This window comes from Oculina patagonica, chromosome 6 (genome assembly GCF_052425735.1).
Source record: "Oculina patagonica isolate OP01 chromosome 6, crgOcupat, whole genome shotgun sequence".
Taxonomy (NCBI): Eukaryota; Metazoa; Cnidaria; class Anthozoa; order Scleractinia; family Oculinidae; genus Oculina; species Oculina patagonica.
Window position 1 is genome coordinate 27,978,146 of NC_135763.1, and position 27,598 is coordinate 28,005,743.

Below are 27,598 nucleotides of genomic sequence, written 5' to 3' on the forward strand. Positions count from 1 at the left end.
TTCTCAATACTACTATTTCTACTTTTTCTTTATATCCTTGTATAATTAAGTTTAACGATAAATGTATGCACTGTATGTAAAACAAATTGTAACGCATGTAAATACCTTTATAATTTCTTCTTATTATTTTTTCTTTATTCCTGTTAGTTTTTATTGTTTCCTTGTACTGTAAGCCCTAACACCAATAAAAGCTTTTTATTGCAAAAAAAAAAAAAAAAAAAAAAAAAAAACAATCCTCAGTGACAAAAATCTTATTTAAACAATAAAATGTGAAGGAATATGGATTTATTTTTTCATATTGTTTCTGAGATGTTGCTATTGTACGCACTGTGTCAGGAGACCGTTAAACCGTAACAATTGAGACACTCGACTCGCCAGGGCAAATCTTGAACCCTAGCGTTTAGTTTACCTGTACTTTAATGGTCGAAACACGTATGAGACAATCTTTCGTTAGACACCTTAAAATATTACATCCTCAGAATCCTTTATTAAGGGCTTAGGCCCAGGCCAAACGTCGAACTTCACATAAGACGAACTGAATTGTAGTTTTGGTCGACCCAAACAGCTAAATCTCGACCGATTCGGTCGATTCGTCGAACCGACCGTCGAACCAAATTCAGAGCAACAAGAACGACTATTTCGAGGCTAAAAATACATTAACATACAAATTTAAAATTTATTTATTAAGTTCGTTTCATGAAAAGATCGACGTTTGTCGACGGATAGAACGTGTTGGTCGATCTTTATTCAGTTGGAAAAACTTAACTGAGTCAAACGTCAAACTTATCATGAAACGCTCAGTTTAGTTCGTTTCATGTGAAGTTCGACGTTTGGCCCGGGCTAATTCATCAAAATTATCTAACGCAAAAATAACGAGGTTTGACCGGTTGTCACAAAGAATGCTTTGTACCAAGTCGTAACAATTTGTGACAATTTACCAAACTTAAAATGTTGTTTTATATATCAACTACAGGACGTGTCTTTCGTTGTCTTTAGCTTAAGATAAGCTATCTATAAAAGGTAATTCTGAAATGTTTTCATAAGCTTGCATAACATTAATATTGCTTTTTTGACCATTTATCACAAACTACAAGATCGAATAGTTTCATCGAACGGATACATGAACGCTTATAGCAGACTAAGTTGATTTGAATATCAGTTAACCTCACCAAGTTGGGATTCATTAACTAGAACTTTGACAACATTAAATAATCTTTGTTTGGCCAGTATTGCTATACATTGAACTTAGCCTTAATCACTTAGCCTAATTGGTTTGTTTCGATCCTGACAGTCAAATTAAATGTACATATGCATGTATATAGTACTAAAAATGATTTATAACTGTGTGTCCTCCACTGTGATGGAAAGCGAAAACAGTTCTGTTTGTATCTGTTTGTTGCACTTTTTCCTGTTGCACTTGGCGTCTTGACGATTTCCCCTCTGCACGGCAAACATTACGTCATCCGTTTTTTGTTCACCTTCTTTAAGAGTTAGATCAATAGCGCCGGCGTCTTTCATGGCATCAATTACAGTGGGCGCAGCTATTTGTCCTGTCTGCATTTGATCATTAACAACGTCGCTTCCTACCAAACCAGACATTTCGCCTTGCAAACTCTGGAGAGGCATAAGCAAAGCGAGACAGCAAGAAAAAGAGCAATGTGGATTTTTTCTCCATTCCTTGAGGAAGCTGAACAGCATCACAGCGTATTGTACTGAAAATTAAGCATAAAAAAATATAGATTACGAGGTGTAATCAAAGTCTCTTCGAGATGTCGACGTTTTTGCATGAAGTATGAGTCGAAGGTTTATCCTGTGCATTGTTCTTCGAACTTATCATTACAGTTTCTTTGTAGTTTAGTTTAACAATTTCCTATCTTCGCGGAGGAAATGCAGCCATATAATTTTGTCAAAAATGGCTCGTCCGCGCCGGGTATTTATACACATATTCCTTAACATTACACAAATAAACAGTGCAAATTTCACCGAGATCTGACAATTCTATACTTTAAAATTGCAAGGACCTTTCGAGGCAGTCGATTACGGCAGCGAAATTAGCAAATGAAACAGCAAAATATGCGTTCGACGCTTTGTTTTTGCGACGCCATATTTGAATTGTTATAGCCGGGTAGACCGCTGTTCAATGTGTTCAAGGCCGTATCGTTACGATTGCTCCACGAAAAAGCACAAAAAAAAAATACGGATATTTCCGACTACTGTCGGAGAAAACATTGCGCATATAATTGCGGCATAAACAAATCGTTACACTCAAGCTGCGTTTTGTCTAGGCTCTGCGAGGGTCGGATATCAAGACCCAGGATTAAAAAAAAGCCATATATACAGTGAATGCTTTCGAATTATATTTGAAGATGAAATACGAAAGAATTTTGCTGTCTTTGACTGAAATTCCACTCGAACTGCGTAGATACGATCGCATGTTGTAAAGCCGATTCATACAACATTGCTGTCATTCCCTGTCAACGCGAGGTCACGTCCCTAACGACCTAGGCTGATGACGAAATAGAGTTGCGCTTACATGTAGCGACCAAATTTGGCCTAATTTTTAACCGCTCCTAAGCTAAAAGAAGCCCCCATCTCTTGCATTTGTTTTAACTTCAATAATATCTTTGAAAAGAGCGAGTTTTTTGGTATGGTTTATTTTTGACGTTTGTAATTTTTAAACCATGTAAGTGCTAGTGATTATTTATTCGTGTTTTAGTTACGCAATCCATTGTTTGTGCGAAGCTTTTTATAGATCGCCTTTCAGACACACGTGCGTTGAGATAAGAAAGCTGACATGTCGTTTTTAAAATTGTTATATAACGTTTGTAAATGTGACAAGTCACGTTTTTTTTCACGAGATCGCAAGTGATCACCCACAGCGGAAAGTAATCCCTTGAGAAATTAAAACAGTCCCTTGATAAATTAAAAAAAGTCCCTTGAGAGTTTACAAATATGTGGTTCCAAATTTTGTCCACTAACCCCTATTCTACGTTTTTAGCTTGTAAACAAGCAAAAACGTCGAAAAAAGGAGACGATCGATATTAGGATAGTGTACCAGGTATGAAGAGGTTGCTGTGTTAATTTTGAAGAACTTGCCTAATCTTTATAAGAAAAATAATGATGAGTTATTTATTTATTTAATTTCAATCCACTGTCTGTCCTCGATTCTCTTTTTAATTTGTTATTTTAATCTTCACAATTCTCTTATACTCCTTTATCGCTAATACCGCCACGTCAACCCTACCATAGTTCTATTACTTACCCCCAGCACCATTCACAGCCGCTAACGCAATGCAACGCAACGAAAACGTATGGCGAATCTTCAATAACGAATAATTTTTTACGTGCCTTTACAAGTACGTCCGTTAAAAAATGCAAGACAATGTTTGAATGACTTGCATTAACGTGTACGCAAGTCGTTCATATTGTCTCTTTAACAAATCGACCACATTTTTCTATTCGAAATGACGTCAAAAATATTCGAAACTCAAGTGGAACCACTTGGCGTTAGGCGAGTGGTTTCACTGCAAAGTTGTGGACATTTTATGGCGTCATTTCTATGGTCTTTTAGAGTGTAGATCATGGGAAAATGTGGTAGATTTGTTTTATACCATAACAAACTCGAATAAGTATTTATCAACAGCGATGCTTCCTGACCTTGAAGAAACTTTGCCGGTTGGACGTAAAGATTGCGGCCCGACACGTAAAAACGACAATGATACAAAAGAAGAAGAAGAATTCAAACAATAAAAATTTTAATTACTTTTTATTTCTCTCGTTGAGAGTGTGCATATCGATTGAAGGGAGCAAGATTAATTTTCTTTCCGAAGATCTTGTTAGCGATTGTCCGCTGCCGATTCGTTGGCACCGTTCTTCTCAGTCAGTCCAAAAATTCAAAAGCCTGGTTATTTTCTTTCGACAGATCACCTGATTAGAAGTCCAATCCTGAATTCCGAAAACAAATGCGTACTTGATTCAAACAAAACAAGATGAAATTCGCTTTCATTCATGGAAACCAAACTTACACATTTCTAGCCCGCGCGTGTGCGTGGCGTGATTTGGATTTCCCAATAAAATGCAAAATCCAAAACTGAACGGATTTTCAAGCATCGAAACAATATTCCGGGATGGATTTCAATAACAAATCCAATCTTCGGCTTCACGGATTTTTTTCTTTTTTTTTGGAGTGCAAGATTCTTGACAGGCTAAGCAGTTTTGACTCTTAGGGCAGGCGGCTTTGGGTAAGAATATTGTGACGTCGGTGCATATGGTGATAGGGGATCCTATCTGTGATGTCATCGGCTATTGGTCCTATTGTGAAAGAAGGATGTCATCCTCCATCGTATTGCGTAGAAAGTCACTCATTCGTATTAGAGATTTACCTAGACGATAACGGTGCTAAATTGATGCCTAAGATACTGCTTATAATTCCTCTATAATAACCCAATAACTTAGCAGTGTTATCAGGGTCAGACTAAATGGCGTGGGTGGGTGGGTCGTGCGTCGTGCGTCGTGCGTCTTGCGTCGTGCGTCGTGCGTCGTGCGTCGTGGGTCGTGGGTCGTGGGTCGTGGGTCGTGGGTCGTGGGTCGTGGGTCGTGGGTCGTGGGTCGTGGGTCGTGGGTCGTGGGTCGTGGGTCGTGGGTCGTGGGTCGTGGGTCGTGGGTCGTGGGTCGTGGGTCGTGGGTCGTGGGTCGTGGGTCGTGGGTCGTGGGTCGTGGGTCGTGGGTCGTGGGTCGTTGGTCGTGGGTCGTGGGTCGTGGGTCGTGGGTCGCGCGTTTTGGGTCGTGGGTCGTGGGTCGTGGGTCGTGGGTCGTGGGTCGTGGGTCGTGGGTCGTGGGTCGTGGGTCGTGGGTCGTGGGTCGTGGGTCGTGGGTCGTGGGTCGTGGGTCGTGGGTCGTGGGTCGTGGGTCGTGGGTCGTTGGTCGTGGGTCGTGGGTCGTGGGTCGTGGGCCGTGGGCAGTGGGTCGGTCGTGCGTTTTGGGTCAAGGCAAGTTCGCCCCCGATGTAAAGGAGCATTCTCACCGATTTGTTATTTTTGGATACCGTTTTTCTCATTAACAAAAACATGTTTTTCTTTCATGTCGTGCCCACCGTTTCGCTTTTTTCCCTTCATGTCTGCCGGACAGTTTTACGGAAGTGGGCCGAAAATTGCAAGTATTAGCTTGACCTTGGCGTGCAGGCTGTTTGCCGACTGAGAATTTTCTGATCGGCAAAAATTTGATAACAACAAATTTATTGAACGATTTCATGTAGGTAGCTTGGCGGTTTTTCATTCCATATCGATTAAATGATCATGATTTTCATCTATTTGTTTTTCCAATTTTATCAGGGAAGTCACGCTAGCCAATATATTTTATAATTTTTAAAGATTCGTGGCTTTTCTTGGTCATTTCAAGTGAAAAAGTTACAACTTCTCACATCTTTTTTAACTTTAAGGGATTTCTACAGAACACCTAATGGAATTTTTTTCCTGTGCATGGCCAACTTTTTATTCCTCTAATTGAAAAAATAAGAGTTTCTTTTCCGTTGATCGCTACTTACCAGTGATCCAATTAGTGGCGTGGGAACGCTCAAGTATGATTGGTTAAAAATAGGTGAAATGTACCTTGTTTGCTGAAAGCATTTGCGGAAGCATTATCAAAACTTGCACTATAGCAAAAGGAATTATTTATATTCTTGAAATGACTTAATAATTGTACGCCGATTTTAAGTACTAGAGATTTGTTTCACAAGGCCAAATCGATGCTGCTGTTTCAGAATCCGAACTTGCAGGTTTGTCGCCGACCGCGGTCAAACGACAGAAATATGCCAAAAACAAGACAAGTACTTCAAAGATAAGGTTTTGATTTTCACAATTTAAAGTTTCATACATTACCGGTATCGTGACAATTTACGAAGCTTTTTGGGGCTTTATTAAAAAATGTTTGAAAATGGTGATATGTGGACTTCTCTGCGCCATTTTTTCAAAGCACTTTGGTTCAGATGTAAAACATTAAAAAGTAAAAACACTCTTATACCTGGGAAAACGGGAATGTTCAGGAAAGCGTGACTCTCGCGTGACTAAGTTATCGTGACGTGTTTTAGGTCAAAGTTAAAATGAGTGACAGATGTCAAACGAAAGGTATCAAGGATTCGCGAGCGGTAGTTGTTGTACACTGTTGTATGTTGTACAATTAAAAATTGTGAAAATATGTTTATTTACACTCAGCAGCTATTTTTTGCTCATACTAACACATCAGATATGACGAAATTCCCCGAAATAGGAAGAAAAGCTGCCTATAAAGACGTTTGAATGCGGTGAGGGTGCGTCGAGATTTGACCTTACGTTATCAATTGAAGCTTGAGGCTGCAGATGCACTCTCGAAGGTTGCGTTTAAAGAGATTAAAGGGAAATCAAAACTTGCAATGTCAAGCACTGTAGCGAAATGATCGTTTCATTTTGTCGAACTGACTAAAGTTATATTTTAGACCATTCATATTATTTGTGCATATATCCTGCGAAACCAAGAAACAAGAAACCCAGTGGAAATATTTCGACACTAGTTTGCCACTGATCCACACACTGGTCCCTGATTAAAATTCCGATTTTACACAGATGAAATGGCAGAAATAGAAGTAGCTGATCGGCTTATCAGCCAAACTGAAGGAACTTGTCCTTGTCGATGCAATCGTTTTAAGGGTGTTCTTGTTTGTTTAAGATTTTTCAGTTTTTCTGCGAACTAGTAGCCTGCGTGGCTAACTGCGTGGCCGGCGTTCAAAGGGGAAGGAGAGGGGAAGTTCTAGCGGTAGTCTCATGCAACGTACATTGTAACACCTCCATCCGAGGTCTTTGAATGAGTGAGTTCAAATTTTCGGCCTTGTTAAGCGTCACACATTTTTCGGTAAATTTAAAATCCAGAGATAGCTGGTAACTCGGCTTATACACGCACGACCCACGACCCACGACCCACGACCAACGACCCACGACCCACGACCCACGACCCACGACCCACGACCCACGACCCACGACCCACGACCCACGACCCACGACCCACGACCCACGACCCACGACCCACGACCCACGACCCACGACCCACGACCCACGACCCACGACCCACGACCCACGACCCACGACCCACGACCCACGACCCACGACCCACGACGCGGCCCGACCCACGACCCACGACCCACGACCCACGACCCACGACCCACGACCCACGACCCACGACCCACGACCCACGACCCACGACGCAAGCCAATTAGACAATCTCGTGTTATCATACCTACAAGTAGGCTAACCACCATAGTGTTAGCGCCAAGTATCAATATCTTGAATATTAATGCGTCCGTGTAAGTATCGCCTGAACCTGCTACGTTCTCTTCTGGAATTCTACTGACGGCTCCAACAGCCAAGTTGACAACAGTAACGGCAAGGGACGTGACCATCAGTCTGTTCTCGAAAGCGTCTTGCATAGGGCGCATCCAGGAGAAAAGCATTCCATACATGCCGGCAATGACCAGCGTTAAACCAATATAGGATCTGCTCTCCTGTCCAACAAGAATCAGAGCTGATGTAAGGACAACTTTGCGAGACATTTCAACCAGTTCCCAATACCATGAACGGGGTTTATAGTTTTCAAAAAGAAAACGCAACCCTGTTATCATTTCCATGTTACACCCTGCGTCCAGAGCCGTGCCGGTGTCTCTTGTAGCAAATGTTACCCTTCGTTGCCTCCAAAGGACAGTGAATGAGGCAACAGGAAGGGCAAAGATATAGCCAGTAGATATGTACGCTCCGATGAGCAAATAGTAGTAATTTGAACCGTGGCATTCTGTGCTGTAATCTGCCTTCAGGTATTTATGACAGAACTCTACGTTTCCATCTCGGCAAAGTGTCCGACAAGCAAAGGGCAGGACAGCGGCTGTCTTGGAACACGTGCTCAGGTACGTCACGTACAGGAAGAAAAATATATTTCTATACACCAGCTCTTTTGACTCTGATATTCTTTTAGACTTCTCTTCCACCTCTAGGAGTCGGCTTTTCAAGATGATTGCTTTCTGAACTCCATAATAGATGCCAGATAAGCCAATGACAGAAGCATTTATTGCCATTGTCGCAAATAGGCTTCCAAATGCGTCGACGCGTAGTCCTGTGATAAGGCACTGAATGGGTGCAATCTGAAGGATATTTAGCTGCAGTATTCCAGAATACTTGGCGATATCCTCCAAGGAATCTGCCCATTTAATGTACGAGAACACTTCAAGTAAACCATAAGTGACCTGATAAAAGCCGATTAAGATTTTGAGTTTCGAAAAAAATCTGTCTATAAGTGGTATCTCTTTTGCCTTCGTGTTGTTTCGTTTATTCGTCCACACTAATGCTACGATTATTATAAATAAAATGGCAGCAATGATCGACAACTGGGCCACAATCCACTTCTTTGATGGACACTTTGTGCAGATCTGTAACTGCTTATAGTATCCTATGCTGCAAACTGCACAGAGTGGGCCTTTATACCCAATTTTGCAAGGAGAATCTAGACCACCCATGCAAGAATCTTCAACTGGGCACTTGTAAGGCGTTGGTATCGGATAAGGGAATTTCACGCTCAAAGCATCTAATGCTGGTGAAGACGTCAACATATTAGCAATAAAAGATCGGTAACGCTTTTTATGTGTCTCATTTCGCCATTCCCGCCAGTAACCAGGTTTCAACGAAGCGTAATCATCTTTGCATTTCAGTCCACTTTGTCCACATTTGTAGCATTTATCGAACATATCGGTCCGATAAAATCCTTCCAAACATTGGCAAGCACGGTATCCAGCGAAGAAGTCAGTTTCTGTTCCTATTGAAGTTTTAAAATGAACTCTGTGAGATTTTAGGGAACCACCTATACTAAAAATACTTTAAACTGAGAGTCAGAAAGTTAATTAAAGAGAAAGTTATCTCAACAGATGGAATTAAATATTCCTCTGAGCTCTACATAAAATATATGAGAAAAAGCTTCGTCTAAATAAAAAAAGATAGGGTGTCCAGTTGTTTTTTACTTCATAGACAAGAGATTCGTTTTTTATACTCCAATACTCTAAGAATCTGACTCTGCTGACTTTACTGACTTAACACGTTCATACATTCATTCATTCATTCATTCATTCATTTATTCATCCAGGCCGTCATTCAGAACATTCGTTCATACCGTCATACAGTGAAACCTCGATTTCTGGGCCATACCTACAATTTGCAATTGGCCTTTAAACGATCTTCCCTGACTCGGATCGATATGAAAATTACACCATATATTGGTTTTAGATTGAAATTTGATTTAATATACCTTTTAAGGTAATCGATATTTCCATGGCAACGGTAAACAGAAAACCGCCAAATCAGTAAAACCTGATTTTTGCGTGAATCATATTTGCCGCTTAAAAACTAATACCAGCATCTTAAACTATGATGTACTGCAAATAAAATATTCAAGAATTAAAAGATTCTGTATGTTTGATTTCGAATAAATCGCAAAAATGTTTCAAATCGTAGTTTTTGCATAGCGATAATAAATGAGCCGAGACACAAACACTGCGTAGACGAAGTAATCTCAAAAAACGGCAAAATGTGTATTAAACTTATCTTTCGACGTCGTGAAAGTTTTGTTGAGTTTCCACAGCGCAATGCCGAGAATTTGTTTTCTTCTTGCGACCACTCGTATTGTAATTTTTAAGTAAGTTTACAGTTTTAAGCCTTTTTTGGAAAAATCTATAAAACGGCTCGATAGATTTTCTTTAAACTTTCAGCACGCTTACTTGATTATGTAAACTATTTTATCGCAAAGTTTTATTATCATTGATTCACTGGAACGTTTTCAAATTAAACGATAAAGGAGGCCTTCGAATCGACGAAAATCTTGCGTTACAATTCACGGTTTATAAAATCATGCTAAAATATTCAAATTAATGTGCACTACATTCTGTGCTTTGTTACCCGTGGTGGAGCTTTTTGTATTTCTCACAAAGGAATGTAGTGCACATTAATTTGAATATTTTAACACGATTTTATAAACCGTGAATTGTAACGCAAGTTTATCGTTTAATTTGAACACGTTCCAGTGAATCAATGATAATAAAACTTTGCGACTAAATAGTTTACATAATCAAGTACGCGTGCTGAAAGTCTAAAGAAAATCTATCGAGCCGTTTTATAGATTTTTCAAAAAACGCTTAAAACCGAAAATTACTTAAAAATTACAATACGAGTGGTCGCAAGAAAAAATCAAATTCTAGGCATATATAACACTGTTGAACCGTTATTTTATTTGTCACTTGAAAATGATGTCAGGATGACATCGAAACGTTGTGTCTTACTGCCGCTTATTTTTATTGTCTAGGCATTGCGCTGTGGAAACTCAACAAAACTTTCACGACGTCGAAAGATAAGTTTAATACACATTTTTCCGTTTTTTGAGATTACTTCTTCTAGGTAGTGTTTGTATCTCGGCTCGTTTATTATCTCTTTGCAAAAACTACGATTTGAAACATTTTTGCGATTTATTCGAAATCAAACATACAGAATCTTTTAATTCTTGAATATTTTATTTGCAGTACATCATAGTTTAAGATGCTGATATAAGTTTTTTAGCGGTAAATCTGATTCACGCAAAAATCAGGATTTACTCATTTGGCGATTTTCTGTTTACCGTTGCCATGGAAATATCGATTACCTTAAAAGGTATATTAAATCAAATTTCAATCTAAAACCAATATATGGTGTAATTTTCATATCGATCCGAGTCAGGGAAGATCGTTTAAAGGCCAATTGCAAATTGTAGGTATGGCCCAGAAAAAACTATATCGAGCCACCTTAACGAAGTGCCAAGGGACTGGGGAAATTTGTTCGTTATATCGAGGGTTCGTTATATCAAAAACCTCGATATAACGAATTTGCGGAAAAACAACGAAAATGTTCGTAATATCAAGGTATAGTTAATAACTGTTTTTCTCGCTGTGACCTACTGTTGTACTACCCAGTATTTAATGATCTGAACTGTCTGAACGACTGTCAAAATTTACATTTGTGCTTTAATGTTTAATTTCCACGTAGGAATGGGCATATGTCTTTGAAGTTGTTTTCCTGTTAGGGTTCAAGTATTTTCATCATTGTTGGTCCGTTCAACATTCATTTTTTGTCGCGTGTTAACTGAAATTCGTTATATCGAGGTACATTTTACCTTTGGATTTGCAGATTGTGTTCGTTATAACGGGATTTCGTTATGTCGAGGTTCCTTATATCAGGATTCTGCTCGATATATTTTACTGTAACTTTGGCCGGGCTGAAGAATGTCGTTCGTTATACCGAGGTTTTCGTTAAATAAAGGTTCGTTAAATCGAGGTTCCACTGTAAAAGGAGTAAATAGTTCATTAAATTAATCAGCAAGTAAGTTGACCAGTCCGTCCAAAACGTGCCCTTATGAAAATGACATTTCTGCAAACTGTTCATGTTCATTATTACCTAGCGGACAAGCCTTGCAATCTTGTGGTTGTGTTCCCGGTGCTTTATCAAATGCAACAAACGAGCCATTTGGACACCACTTGCAGCTTTCGGCCACGTAGGCAACATCATCCGAATAAAATCCTCCTGGAAAAGGAGTGTAAAAAATAAACATGCACTTTAAACTGGCCAAGAGCTCAAGGGAATAAAAAAGGTAAAATAATCTTAACCTTAAATGTAACGCAAAACTAGGAAGAACTCCTATAACGCCAAGACTGGAAGACTGGACTGGAGTTTAGTATTTATTTCGATGAATAAATTGAAGGTTAAGACGGAATCCATCAGATAATCGAGTAAGAGTAATATTTTTTTTAGTTGGACAAAAACCAAGTCAGAATAATTTAAATCGTATTGCGTAAAGGTTAAGATGAAGGTAATGAAGAAAATTAATTTCAACGTTTACAAGAACCAAGTAAACTATGAGTAAACTCTCGCGTGTTGCTAAAATGTTAAATCGTCTTTTATTCGGTTCAGAGGGACCCATTGGACCTTCGAAATTTGTTTTGAGTGTTGTTAGAAATAAATTCTTTTGATAAGATTTTTAATTACCATACCTCACTTTTTTGTATGAAAAGTATTACATTGTTACATTCAATCGTGTTAGCAAAGGGAGATACAACATTACCAAAAGCAACTTAATATTTGTTATAAATGCAGCAAGATACTTTCCAAATGTCGTCGTTTTAGCTTTTCTGCTAGGGAGAAGAAAACGTATCTCAACTGAATAATCATCCTTTATGCAGCAAAGACTAAAAAAGATACCTGGAGGACACTGTATACATCCTTCGGCTCCTTTAGAAGAAAGGTTGGAGAATGTTCCCAGGGGACACGGAAGAAATGTGTAAGAATCATAAATGCCAATGTCACGTATTCCACGGAATCCCGCTGCTTCGAGAGGAGCATTCAGGTAGGGGCTTTCCTTCCAACTGACTTTGATTGCTTCATTGATGGAATACACTGGATTTCTTGTTGAAAGAAAAATAAAGAAAAGAACATTTTTAGGATGCATGGCACGCGTGATGACATCAAAAATTATTCAATTGACGACGCTATTACATGACGAACTGTAAAGAGACGAAAGTAATGAACCCTCACCCGCTCCCCCCCCCCCCCCACTAAAAAACGACCCCCACCCCCGCTGAAAGAGAAATGATCTGCATCTGATGATGTTGGGACGTTTGGAGAGCACTCGAGAAGCTTAAGTTGCTCTGGGGTATCTCCTCGAGCAATTCAACTGGTATGCTTCTTTCGTGCTCAACAAACTTCCCGCGTGCACCAAAACTCGAGAGTGCAAGGTTAAGCGTGAACCATTTGCTAAGTAAGGAGGTCTGTTAATAATAAAAGATACTTGAGGGAGAAAGCTTTTAAACAGAGTTTTCTTTTAAACAAGTGTCCTCTTTGAAGAGCCGGAATGTCTTTAAAATCAGTCAGTGGCACAGAAAAACCGGAGACACAATTTCGAATTCTTCCTAGTCCATAATCTAGGTTGCATTCGTTATTTCTTCCTATTAGTTACGTTGTTGAGACTCTATCACATTCATGTAAAACGCTTTCGTTCTGTCTTGAAAAGTACTAACAGATAAATTGTGCAACGTCTTTGGACTCGAAACTCATATTTCAATGTTCTAAGGGTTCTATTTGTCATCACCCTGAAAGAAAGAAACACTTTGTCATGCATGATAATAAAGATTAAACTAAAAGAACTCCATGGCACAATTTCAATCCAAAACTCCTGATTTTAGGTGACTTATGCAAAGAAAACTTTCGAACAGTGATAGTCGTTAAGGATGTACCGATCGGCTAGTACGTCAACAAAACTTTTTTCTGAGAAATGGAGTTTCACTCTTTGTTTTTTCTTGTTTTATTTTTACTTGTTTGAGAGGTGGAAGTTTTAGTAATTAAACTAACTTATTGCCTTATGTCGGTAGATCATTACTTGGTTGGGTTGGTGGAAGTTGGGTTGAGCGAAGTTAATCTTTTTGTTTTAGTGGAATATGCCTCAATATTTAATATTAAGATTTTGATCCTTCTTGTAACCACAATTAGTTTTAGAGTGTGTTATGATAAGTTGGTTGTCCTGTGTAGTTGTTGTTATCACGTGATCCTTAGTTCACATGTTCTGTAAAAGTACTTGAGAATAAACTCTTGAAGTGTACGGACGTGTACTTCTTTACTCATAACATGGTACCAGGATCTCTTCAACAGTAAACTTTTTGACTCTGAACTGTAACATGGAACGCATTAAACCTCCCTCGGAATTGGATATTGATAGTCTGAACCTCGCAGAAGAGTGGAATGAATGGAAAGAAGCGTGGGAATTGTATCGGGTATCGAGCGGCCTACACGAAAAGGACGATGCCGTACAAATAGCAACCATTCAAAGTGTTCTCGGGAACAAAGCAAGACGAGTGCTGAAAACCTTACCGGGCATTTCCGGAGATATCACAGCAAGAACCGTTGCAGGCATTTTAACTGCGCTTGAAACGTATTGTGTACCACGGAAAAACACAATCTACGAACGATACCGTTTCAGAACGACAGCACAAGAAGGTCGCCCGATCGACGTATTTGTCACAGATCTTAGACGAAGAGCGGATTACTGCGATTTTGGGGGGATTAAAGAATCTCTGATAAGAGACCAAATTGTCGTTGGAATATGCGATCCAAAGCTCCGAGAGAGACTACTACGAGAAACGGATTTAACACTCGAGAAAGCCATAAAATTATGCAGAATTACGGAACAATCCAAAGAACAATCTAAAATCTTCAGCTCCCCCCCAACCACCGAAGAGAGCAGCATTGATACCGTAAAGAAAACACAGCCGCCGGTAGACACCGGAAAATCCAAACAGGAAGACTCAAAGAAAATTCTCAAATGCAAGTTCTGTGCCATGTCTCACAACAGAGGAAATTGTCCCGCCTATGGCGCCACGTGTCTCAAATGCAACGGACGAAACCACTATGCTCGGTGCTGTCTCAAGCCGAAGGATGGTACGGAAGAAAGAAGAGTTCGTCACGTACAAATTGAACTGAGTGAAGACAGAGAACCAATGGAGGGGCTGTACATCGAGGAAATTCAAGGTAGCACTAGAAGGAACATTCAGTCAGACTTATTAGTTAATAATGTTCCCGTCACTTTCAAACTCGATACGGGTGCAGAATGTAATGTAATGTCCATGCGTTTGGCAAATGAGTTAAATGCCCGTATAGAGCCAACAAGCATGTTACTCAAATCATTTGGGGGGCACCAATTAGATACAGTGGGCAAATGTTTTCTTGACACGAAAGTAAACGAGAGTAAGGGTACAACTCCTTTGGAGTATTATGTCCTTCGTAATGATGTGAAACCTCTCCTGGGTTTAGACTCGTGCTTAGAGCTAGAGTTAATCAGCCTGAATAACAAAGTAGAACAAATAGGTCTCAATGTCGATGAAGTTCAAGCAAAACCTAGCCTACTGGATGAATTTCAGGATGTTTTTAAGGGTTTAGGATGTGTTGAGGGCGAATACAACATTAAGTTGAAGGCTAATAGTCTTCCCACCATTCAACCACAAAGGAATGTTCCCCTAAGATTGTTGGACAAACTCAAAGTAACTTTAAATGACCTTGAAAGAAATGATATTATTGCCAAAGTGGAAGAACCGGTTGAATGGGTCAGTAATTTAGTAATTGTTGAAAAACCAAACAATTCGCTGAGATTGTGTTTAGACCCACCAGATCTAAACGAAGCTATAGAACGGGAAGATTTCAAACCTCCAAGCTTTGAAAAAATTTCAAACACCCTGAACGGTTGCAAAGTTTTCTCAGTTGTTGACATGCCAAATTGTTACTGGCACCAAAAGCTCACAGAAGAATCCTCATTTTTATGCGTGTTTAACTCGCCCTTTGGGAGATACCGGTTTAAGAGAATGCCATTTGGTATTTCATGTGCAAGTGAAGTGGCCCAGAAAATGGTTGAGAAACATTTTGGTGATATTTCAGGTGCATTACCAATTTTTGATGATATTATCATTGGAGGTAAGGATGAACAAGAACATGATTTGATCCTACGCAAGGTTCTGACCAGAGCACGAGAGCGCCACATTAAATTCAATCGTGACAAAATTCAATTTCGGGTTAGCCAAGTCAAGTACATGGGTGAAGTGGTTAGTGAGTTGGGATTTTCACCAGACCCAGAAAAAATTTCTGCTATTCACAACATGCCCACCCCATCATGCAAACAAGACCTGCAAAGGTTATTGGGCATGATCAACTACCTTGCTAAGTATATCCCAAACATGTCGGAATTAACTGCCCCATTGCGATCCTTGCTTAAGTGTGGTGTACCATGGGCTTGGTTTCCAGATCTAGAGCACGATACTGCGCTTACAAAACTCAAATCAGTCTTAAGTAGTGCTCCAGTTCTACGATTCTATGACACAAATTTACCCACCACACTCCAAGTTGATGCCAGTAAAAGTGGCTTAGGAGCATGTTTGTTGCAACAGAACCAACCAGTCGCATATGCTTCACGTGCTATGTCAAATTCTGAGACAAACTATGCTCAAATAGAAAAAGAGCTTTTAGCAATTGTTTTTGGGTGTGAGAGATTTAACATGTACACATATGGAGCAGAAATTGAGGTGCTCTCGGATCATAAGCCCCTGGAAAGCATTTTCAAAAAGCCTCTTTTCAAAGTACCTCCTCGATTGCAAAGAATGAGACTTCGTTTGCAAAAGTACAATCTCAATGTCATATATGTTCCAGGGAAGTTTCTTTACATTGCTGATACTCTCCCTAGGGCATTTGATCAGTCCAGTGCTCCTATTGACAGTGACATGCATCATGACATGGAGCATTTCATTCATTCCGTGATCACCAATCTCCCAATTTCAGATGTTAAGTTGATGGAATTACGAGAACTTAACTACAGTGATCCTACTATGCAAATGTTACACAAATATGCCAGAGAGGGTTGGCCTGAACACAAACGCAATGTACCCTCCCCTCTAAAATCTTTCTGGGATGTGCGGAATGACATTCATGATACAGATGGAATTTTACTCAAGGATAACAGGCTTGTCATTCCATCTGCATGGAGAAAAGATATTCTCCAGAAATTGCATATTAGCCACTGTGGCATTGAAAAAACCAAAGCCAATGCCCGCATGACAGTATTTTGGCCTGGCATGACCAAGCATATTGAAGAAATGGTGTCTAGTTGTGAAAAATGCATGAAATATCAGAGTAAGCAACCCAAAGAACCCATGCAAACTCGAGAAGTTCCACTACTACCATGGCAAATAGTTGCATCTGATCTCCTTGAATATAAAAATCAAAACTACCTTGTGGTTATTGATTATTATTCAAAGTATATTGAGGCTTTTAGGCTTAATGGGAAAACAAGCAGTGTTGTCATTCGGAGTCTGAATGAAATATTCTCAAGACATGGATACCCACAAACTCTAGTTGCAGATAACATGCCTTATAACTCTAGAGAAATGAAGCAATATGCTACACAATATGGCATAAATATTGTAACAACCAGTCCAAAGTATAGTCAAGCTAATGGTCTTGCAGAAAAGGCAGTTCATATTGTTAAAAACTTGCTTAGAAAAGAGTGCAATTTGAATGAAGGTCTTATGGAATATCGCAACACCCCCATAAGCAATTTCCCTTATTCACCTAACCAAATGTTGTTCAGTCGGCAAATTCGGACCAGGGTTCCTGTTCACCCTAGGATGTTGGTGCCACAGATTTGTCATGACATTCCTGTACTACTAGAAAGGCGTCAAGCTAAATATAAGGAGTTCTATGATAGGCAAGGTTCAAAACCATTGCCACAACTTAAGGAAGGGGATAGTGTAAGGTTTATGAAACCAGGTGACAAACATTTATCACCTGCTGTAGTTAAAGGTAAACATGAGACTCCTAGATCATATTTGATTACTGATGAAACTGGTAAAGAGTATCGTAGAAATAGACGACATATTCATCTTACTCAGGAGCCACCTATAACAATAGATGATGATATAAGCAATGATTCAGAACCTGTAACTACAGAAACCATTGCAAACTTTCCTAGTGTAACTGCAGAGTCAGACAGTGCTAACTCGGAACACAACCCTCCTGACAATGATGTTCCCTCAGGTCCACGTCGCTCTACACGGGTCAGATCTGTTCCGAGTTGGCATAAGGGTTATGTTATGTAGAAAGAATTGTAATCGTAGGATTATCAACAGTTGAGTTGTTTACTGCTTGTTCCAGTTGTTATTAGAATTAACTTAACCTTGTAGAAGATAGCCAACTAGCTTAAGAAGGGGGATGTTATGATAAGTTGGTTGTCCTGTGTAGTTGTTGTTATCACGTGATCCTTAGTTCACATGTTCTGTAAAAGTACTTGAGAATAAACTCTTGAAGTGTACGGACGTGTACTTCTTTACTCATAACAGAGTGGGTGGGTTAAAGTATTTTTACATTTTACTATTTTTACTAGTTGTACCTTTGTTTTTAATATATTTCATTATTGTCATGCGCTTTTTACATGACCCTCTGGCTCGGACAGAGAGGGCAACCTCCTTCCGCGCCATGACATTAATAAATTAGTTGATTGATTAATGGATTGAATGAGATACTTTACATTTCAGAATCAAGCCCATGGAGACCAACGAAGGACTCGAGACTCAATATCTTTAGCCTCGTCCTTAATAGATATCTAAGAAAATGAAAACAAATATTGTGCTTTAAAAAAACAGTAAAAGAGAACAACTTTCTTTTTCAAAACACGAATCCATTTTACGTTTTGTCAAATAGAGCTTATAGGTAGCAAAATTAGAAATGCCTACAGCTTAAGTTTTGTGCTAAGAAACCAAAAAGCTATTCTTGGCAAATTTCACTTACATTCGAAAACTGTAAATTCCAATTGTAATAGCCTCTTTTTCTATCGTCTCAATAGGATTGTCCGAAAGCAAACTTTAAAGACAACATAAAACATAAAGTAAACAAGTAAACCTTTTTAAAAATAAAATATGCACATACTCATCATAGCACTTACAGTTCTTTAAGAATAAAGTTGTTGACAATAGTTCCTTTTGAAATAGCTTTTAACTTGTTATTGTTCAAAAATCTACCAATCATGAAAATTAAGAGTCAAACAAAACAAGTGTAAATTATTTTCATTGACAATCTATGTTTAACATATGAATACCGTAAGTAAATAGGTTGAAGGATTTCAGTCAGCCGTCCCCCCCCCCCCCCCTTCATCTTCTTCAGTCAGACAATAGCTGGATGACTGTTGGAGAGACGCCTGCATGATCATTGTAAAAAATACTTTTTACGATGTCTTTTTCATATTCTTCCTGATAATATATTCAGACTGAGACGCTATTCAAGTCGTAGAACACTTTAACCCTTATCATTCTAAGCACGGATTATTCCGGGATTTGGAGGAATGGCCATTCTGCCACTTATGACGTCACCAATTTACACGTCAGCAGATTTTTGTGATTTGCATCTTATAGAGCTTGGATAGATCTTTCCACAGGACTGTCCATCTTCAATATTGACTGCATTCCGACAGGGCTAATCGAAAAAAACGCGATCAGTTTTTGGTGTAAAATTGGTGCTAAAACAGGCCAAAATACCCGTACTTGATCATGATCTCCTTTCCAGGGTTTTCCATTGATTCAGATCAAAACTTTCAGGCCAGTAGAAGGGGAGCACAGAGTAAAAGATAGTGAGAATAAGAAAGCAGAGAAAAACGAAAAGGAAAGGAGCAAGGAAAAAAATCGGAACGGTTCAGCAAAAAAAAAGTCCAAATTTTGACTTATGCGCATGCGCCAAAGTAAAATATTGTACATTTTTACATGGAAATTTCATCAAAATCTTCCTGCATTTTCAGAAAGTGCATTTTTAGCAAATTTAGAGAACTTTTGGACCGTAGAGTCAAGAAAATCGATTAACGGTTAAAAAAACGCGTTTTTAGGAATAATTTCAGCATATTAAGGGTTAAGTTAACAATTTATCTATAACATTAACAAGAAAGCTATGAGTCGTTACTTACAAAAATACAACATCCCGCAAAGAAGAGAACAAGTCTTTCGGTAAATACTGAATATTGTTGAATGAGAGATCTCTATGGATTAAAATAAGCACTTGGTCCGTCTATGGTATAAAAAAAATTGGTAGACAGGAAAAAGATTGCAACCACGAAGTGGGACGGGATAAGAGATGAAGACTTAAATCGGTTAAAAACGTTTTAATCTTTCTAAAATCAGTTTATGAATATATTTACGGAAATTATCCAACCTTCCAGATTTGACAGGTTTGTCAGAGCGAAAATAATTTGCCAACAATATCAAGCTTTTCAGTTATGTGTTTCATAAATTGTATTCCTTTAACATAAAATTGCCTCGTCACTTAACACATCTCTGTAATGATGCTGCAACTATTACTGTGTGTTAGGTACGCCTGGGTTCGCTTACAGAACTTCAATTTTTTCCTGTGTAGCAAACACTCCATCAGGAAGAAATTCGATTTCATTAGAATTCATGTCCCTGTCAAAGGATATTTAGCAAGAAAAATCCTCAATTTGTTTCTACTTCTCATGGTTTCTACCATCAAATTGGCATACGTACAAACTATCAGAAGGGAGACAATATTCTCTAAGTTTAACATATGTACAGCCGCATGTGGTTTCAAATATTAACAAGAAGCTTGAGAAGCTTAAAATCGGCCGGTTAATAATTAACTATCCGCTTTGACTTGAAAGGGTCAGAGTGCCTACAACAATTTACTGTCAAAACTGAAATGAAACCGATTGCGATATTCGTCACCCGTAGCAGTTTCAGTAGCAGGCCCAGGCTATCCCCTCGTTTTTGGCCGACAGGAGGCTATTGACCACGACGCCCAAAGGGTAAAACACGAATCGCCCTTGTGGGCGATTAATTATCTCTGCAATACTGGACTACAGTATACAAAGGAACCTGTATTAATATAACGACTACGCAATTACTGTGTGCTTGGTACGCCGATGTTTTACTTACAGCAATTGCAAGTTTTTCAGTGAGGAAAACACTCCATTCGGAAGAAATTTAATAGCATTTGAATTTAAATCCCTGTAAAAGAATATTTCAAAAAACAAAACAATCTGCTCGTTTTTGCATTTCATGGTTAGTTACTATTGTCAAAATGGCTGATGATGTTGACATAAAAAGCAATAGAAAGTTTAAGCAATCCACACCTGCAGCTTTACCTGAATTTCTGTTTTATACACAATAGGAAGTTATTAAGCAATCCAACGTTACGTGAACTTCAATGGGGAAATCTAGCTTAGTTATTTCTCGTAGTTTTTCGCTTGTACAGGTTGGAAACCATAGAATAGATATCAAATACATCAAATACATCAGATACAATATATCAATTTTTCTGCGCTAATTTCCGCCCAACGTGGAGTATTTACGCATCATCAACGATCACTTATAAATATTTAACAAATATCCTGCGAAATCAAGTGGAATATCGCCTGATACTTAGCCGACGAGGCCGTAGGCCGAGTAGGCTAAAATCAGACTATATTCCGCAAGATTGAGCAGGATAATTGTTTTATTATTCAACAAATTGTCAACGAAACACATTTTGAAGATAGAAAAACTGTAATTATGCAGCGCTTTACAAGATTTCGGACGAATCTTCGTAACCTACGTATATCGCAGGATATCTGTTATGTGCGGATGACAGATTTTAATGTAATAGTTATGTAATTAATTTTATTGTAAATAGTCGTGCGTTTTTAACATGAGTCCCTGGCTCGGGAGATTGGGCAACCACTCCCAACGTTACCGACTTTAAATAAAATACCTACCTACCTACCTAGAGATATCGTTAACATTTTGACCAAATATGGGCAGCGAGTGCATGTGTTGAATAATAATAGTAAATAATAGCCCAGCACAAATCTACTAAAGAACTTTCCTCTATTCTTTTATCGGCTTAGCTCGAGATTGAATTATATTGCATTTTACAGTAAAAGCAAACGCTTCACATTTAGAGCGGCTTTCACTTGAGTGTCGAAAGTAAATTGCGTTTGCTTTGGTTTTGCATTACTACATTTTGCTTTGTGATTGGCTTAAAAATCTCGCGCCACTTTCTCAGCCAATCAGAACTAAAACCAAAACCAATCGTGACTCGCTCGTGCACGTTTTCCCGCGCTTGGTTCAGTGGATTGTCTGTGTCCTTTGTGATTGGCCAGAGTTATTACTCTGGTCTTGTTTTTAAGACACTGAATTGAAAACCGCTCTAAGGACATAATAAGTTTTGTTTGACGGAAGTGTATCACCATTTGCTCACAGAAGTTTTGATTTAAAAGGTTGTATACGTGTACCACTGCATTAGATGACAAAGTTCGTTTGCATGTAGCTTGTATACCTCCGACTTTTTTTTCGATCTCGCCAAAAAAATATGACTTTTTGACTTTTTTGTAAAAAGGAATGGTGCAAAACAGGAAGAATATGGACAACTATATAGATGATTGCATGTAGGTTGAGTTGCGCTACTATTAGTTGTCTTAACTTACAAGCTGTACAGATATGTCATGTTGGCAAACATTTCGTCATGAAGAAACTGAATATTGTTTGAAGACAAATCGCTGCAAAACAACACTGTTTAATACGTAATCCTCTAAGGTGAGCACTTTTGTATGGATGGATAATCATTTTTTATATTTATATTTGACGGAGAGCTAGGTTACATGTAAATTGGCTGGAAATAACGATGCAGTTAAATTGTGTCAGATTCACGTTAATAACATGAATCGTTAAGGTCGCGCAGGAACCTAGGCTCAGAGAGGATCGCGGGCGCACCGAAACCCCCACGGCTGGAAACTGAGCCTAGCTGGACTCTTGCTCATTAATAAATTCATTAGCCAAATTTCCTGACGGGGTGCTATCTTGAAAAGCTTTAATTCGCTAAATTTTGAACATCGATTCCTCTAAAATTTGTCAAGGATATTAAGGGATGATGGAATTACATCATGATTGTCTTTTTACTGAGAGATGACCGTTGACTGTGATGTTACAAGCTCTTGAAAGTTTAACTGCAGATAATGCGATTTTGTGTCCAAGTTGTCAGCTAGAACAGCACACCGGATTAAATGATTATATAACCAAGTGATAAATCATAACCTCTTTTGTGTTCTGACAAGAACGAAATTTTCGATTTCAAAAACTGCTTGGAGTTTATGGCTTTAAAGAGTGTAGAAATGTGAAATCTAAACTTTGAAACGTGCCACCTTTATTTTGTGAAGGAAATTTCAAAATTCGCTCTTGTCAGAACACAACTGAGAATACACCAAGTTTGTGTTCCTCAAAGATCAACTCCTGAAAGTCTATATTGGCGGAGAAAACTTGGACACAAAATTGCAGGTTTTGAGGCTTCCGAAGACCTTCCGAGTCAATGTTTACAATAACGTGTGCTATATTCAAAGCTGTGAATATAATTATGATAATTCGCTTTGTCCCAGCGCACGAGACACAAAGCTAAGAACAATAGCACGTAATTACTTGTACAAAGAACCGTAAGAAAATAATATTATGAATATTTCGTTTGTTTTCGGCTTCAGTCGTTGCAGTTCGTGCAGGCTCTTTAAATAAATACACACATAATGACTGCAAGGGTCCTGCGCGACCTAAATTTCCTATAATAAGGTATGTTTTTTTTTTTATTTCATAGGTCTTGAGATTTATCCACGTACGAAAATTGCAGTGAACAAAATTTTTACTGATTTAATCAGGAGCACGAACGACAAAATTTTACTGTGAAAATAACTTATATCGTTCGTTTAATCAGCAACGCGAACGACGAAATTTTACTGGTAGTGGACGAACTTACTGAAGGGAACGTCAGCCGTTGTACATGCACAGAAAATGCGCGCTTTGACGACTGGGCAGAGGGAAGGTTTGCTTCTCTTTGCTCATTTGAAGAATTTATTTTGGAACTAGCTAGGAAACAAAACCACCGCTCAAAAAAATGAATGAGATGTAAGATTGCTTTAAAGGTTCTTGAAAACGAAGAACGAAAATCTGAAACCCATAAGATACTTCGGCTTTTGAGCTGAATGAATACATCAGCCAATTGATCATCTCCATCCGCACCAAAAGACGAGACGAGTTCTCAGTCCCTATCAAATAAACACATTACAGCATAGAAAATGCTTTGTACGATTTTTATTCACTATTTGATAAGTATCAGAGAACTGACTCGTTTGCTGCGTTTACTTGTTCCACACTACTTATAGCGTGAATAAAAATCGTACGCCCCCCCCCCCCCCCCTAATGTGCCTGAAAGGATCCGGTCTCGGAATGATACAACGTATACCCTCTTGCAGAGAATTTTTGCTGGAGTTACTTGTTAATTTAAGACAGAAATGACAGAAATTTTCCAAGCCTTTCAATTACATTCCCGTCCTTTTTGATCGGCAGCAGCATCGTCATTGGCATCTACATTTTCATCATCATTATCCCGTAGACATCATTATCCCGTAGACATTTCACACACACACATTTCACATTTTTTCTCACACTAATTCCTATAGTAGGTTCTGCTACTTTTCACTTACAGACTAAACATCAGCTCTCTCTGTATGTCAAGCATGTTGTTAGGTAGAAATTGTATTGCATTGAAGGACAAATATCTGGGAAATGGGATTATTTCATAAGTAAAACCTCAATAACAATCACTTACAAAAAGATACACTAGGTGACCAAGTTTAGGTTGCTATGAAAACTTTGGGAAGACTTCGGAGGACAAAATTTCTCACAAAGTAATTTATCATATTTGATGCTCTTTTCCACATTAACTGAAATTACCACTGACATTTTTTGAGATATTTAACAATTATTCCACGAGCACGCTTTGTATAATGAGATGGCTATAACGATTCCATACATACCCGCCAAGCGCGAGTGGAATAATTAATTTATAAAAAACGGCCAACGAATTGCAATATTTGAGCTCCCTAGCTGTCTATATGGTCGATGGTATTAATTGGTTTATTGGCCATGGTATATGAGCCCATATACCATGGACCACAAATTAATATGGTAGGTATATGCGTCAGTGAGAACAGCCGGGGAGCTCAAATTTGGCAATTGTTTGGGTGTTCTTAATGAAACAATTATTTCACTCTCGCTTGTTGGATATGAGATAGTTGTAGCCAACTCGGCGCTACGCGTCTTATTGGCTACCTATCTTCTTATATCCAACCCGAAATCGTGGAATAATTGCTAATTAAAAACTAGCAATGGTATATTACAATTCGTGAGTTTTGATTGGTTGACAGGCAATGGTACATGATCTCATATACCATTCACCGCAAATGTGGTAGACGATGCGCAACAACGAAAAAAACAGCTAGGGAGCTCAAATATTGCAATTATTTGGGCGTGTTTAATTAAACAATTATTCTATTCGCGCTGTTCGTTATAGCCAACTCGGCGCTACGCGCCTCGTTCCTATTTACCATCTCATATCCAACGCGCGCTCGTTGAATAATTGTTAACTATAACTATAAGAGCGCAGTCGTATGGTTCAACAAGCTTTGTCACACTTATCGATTTTTGTTAACAGTTATCTTGTGTCTTCTACTTTAAGTTGCAATACGAGAAAACAGGGCTGCTTAAACTATTGATGTGTGCTGGGTTTGCTTCTGTAAACTCACAAACTCCTCAGATATGGCACGTTGGCAAATACTCCGTCAGGTACAACCTTAATCTTGTTAGAAGACAAAATCCTGTAAAATGATATCGTTCGATACGTAAAACTCTAAGTCGACCACGTCGGTCAATTTTGAGTGTAAAGCCTGCGTGCAAGCCCTGTGGCCCATCATGCCGAAGGTTACCTCGGCTCATGTAGCATGAAGCGACTAGGAGTATAAGTTGAACACCTCATTATAAGAACATAAAAATCGATAAGATAAGTGGGCGTTCTGGATCCTCTTTGGAATGGAGACACCTTGGAGTCTGATCACTTTAGTTGCAATGTAAATGTCAATGTGGAAAATTATAAAATATTGCGTATTGATAGAATCGTAAAAATATAAATGTAGGAAAAGGATGAATACCACTGAACATTCTATTAACAAAAATGTAAATTTTTCTTCTGAATTTAAGAACCTATGAGGAACCTAAATAGCCTTAATATGCGCTAATTACCTTTCATGTAATGACCTGTCTAGGCATACTTGGGAAAATGCAGGTTCTTGGTAACCGCTTAAAAATAACGGGTGGGGGGATGTATTGCGGTATATGCACGATATGCACTTACAACTCCAGAAGATTTTTCAGTGTGGCAAACACCCTATCAGGTAGAAATTTAATACCGTTCTGACGCAACTCCCTGTGAAAGGATAACAACCATTGAGTTTGTTTATTGTAGTTGTTAGAAGGCAGCGGTGTGACCGAGTGGTTTAGGGCGCTGGTGTTGTAATCCGGAGGTCTCGGGTTTAACCACTCCACTCTGGCACTAGCTGGATTTGTTCTCGGTCGTCCCGAGTTAAACCCTTCGACCATCTCGTCCAATAAATGTTTAGTATTATTCCACCAATTGTGAAAATATACATGGTGACGTGCAAACAACTTCCTGAAAGTAGGCATGGCGCGATCAAACGCAATAAACGCACATCAGCGGTGGAACCAAAAAACAAAGTAAGTGTTCCAAAATGCAACATTAACAATAACAGTCATCAGACGGTTGTGGTCCACTTACAGCGATCGCAGATTTTTAAGTTTGGCAAACACTCCGTCAGGCAGAATTTTAATACTGTTTGAGGACAAAATCCTGAAAAAGTCATCATTCAAGGAGTATACTGATCAGAACTGTCCATCAAGACAGACGGACTAATGAGAACTAATGAGATACCTTCTTTCAGTGTACTCAGTACAATACCGTTTACTTACAACGATCGCAGATTTGGTACGTTGGCAAAGACATTCTCAGGTAGCAATGTTATAGCGTTTGATGATAGAAACCTGTAAAAGTGCGACATTTTAAAAATTTTCAAAAGTATTGAAGAAATATCACAAACGAGACTATAATTACCACTAAAATTGGATTTCTTTAACACTCGAGTACGGAACAACATACTGTCTTGAGACTTGGAAAAAACTTTATTTAGTAGTTTTCTACACCCTGTAATATTCTTGGGCTTTTTTACTCAATAGTTTTGGATTTATTTTTTTGCTGCGTGACAGTGGCGTGACAGTGAAAACCACCTATACGGGGAGGCCTCGAAACGTTTTCATTCACTTATTTTCAAATTGGGCAACGTTCAGCAATATTACACACACATCTAAATATTTTTTATTGATTTTTCTTATTATCGCACTTTTCTTATTTATCTCATGAACATATTGAAATCTGATATTTGATTTCCATTTTATTACACCCCTATAGGTACTTACTAGGCAGTGTTTGTTTTCTCTAGATTGCTTCTAGTGCTTCTACTAACCTGCGATCAGGAGTTTTTTTTAAGGGAAAGAGAAAAAAGTGAAAACAAAAGTGGGAGGGCGTGATCTCAGGTTATGGTTCTTACAGCCTTTCCAGTTGTTCCAGTGTTGGAAACACGTCGCCTTGTAGAAATGTAATAGCATTTGAGGATAAATCCCTAAAATAGAGCAGTTTTCAATTGAGTGTAGTAAAGCCAAAAGCAAAGTAATTAGTTGTTTTTACTATGGTGAATCACCAAAGACACAGACAATTCAGTAAACCAATCAAAACTAGAAGCGTAAAGCCGGCACATAGCGCGGGAAAACGTGCGCGATCGAGGCACGTTTGGTTTTAGACTAGCTCTGTTTGGCTGTGAGTATGCGGGTTGAGTTTATTATTGGATCTCCTCCTTGCCCTGAGGCTTTTTCTCCCGGTTTTAATGACTTCCTCCTTAAAAAAAGACTTTTGAATTCCAGCTCGATTTGGTAACAGTTTATTCATTTATTTCTTGGAAAAAACAACTTCAATTTGTGTTTGTTGTTATCAATCTCTTGAGAAGTGCGATTTCACAACGTACTCAAACGGAGGGAGTTCCTGGAAAATGCATATTTCTAAAG

General features: G+C 38.8%; 1 protein-coding gene across 1 annotated transcript; it reads right to left on the reverse strand.

Moving 5' to 3' along the window:
• Window positions 1-594: 594 nt before the first annotated feature.
• LOC144658101 (uncharacterized) lies at window positions 595-27,144 on the reverse strand. The gene is made up of 18 exons (XM_078518432.1): window positions 27,088-27,144; window positions 26,453-26,524; window positions 26,262-26,333; window positions 25,821-25,892; window positions 25,216-25,287; window positions 24,115-24,189; window positions 22,075-22,146; window positions 20,546-20,617; window positions 19,985-20,056; window positions 19,564-19,635; window positions 18,556-18,627; window positions 18,402-18,473; window positions 18,142-18,216; window positions 13,100-13,171; window positions 12,285-12,487; window positions 11,484-11,609; window positions 7,264-8,826; window positions 595-1,712 (listed from the first exon to the last, which is right to left on the reverse strand). Exons 6-18 carry the CDS (start codon window positions 24,147-24,149, stop codon window positions 1,336-1,338), a joined length of 2,883 nt encoding a protein of 960 aa, XP_078374558.1. The 5' UTR covers window positions 24,150-24,189; window positions 25,216-25,287; window positions 25,821-25,892; window positions 26,262-26,333; window positions 26,453-26,524; window positions 27,088-27,144; the 3' UTR covers window positions 595-1,335.
• Window positions 27,145-27,598: the final 454 nt, after the last annotated feature.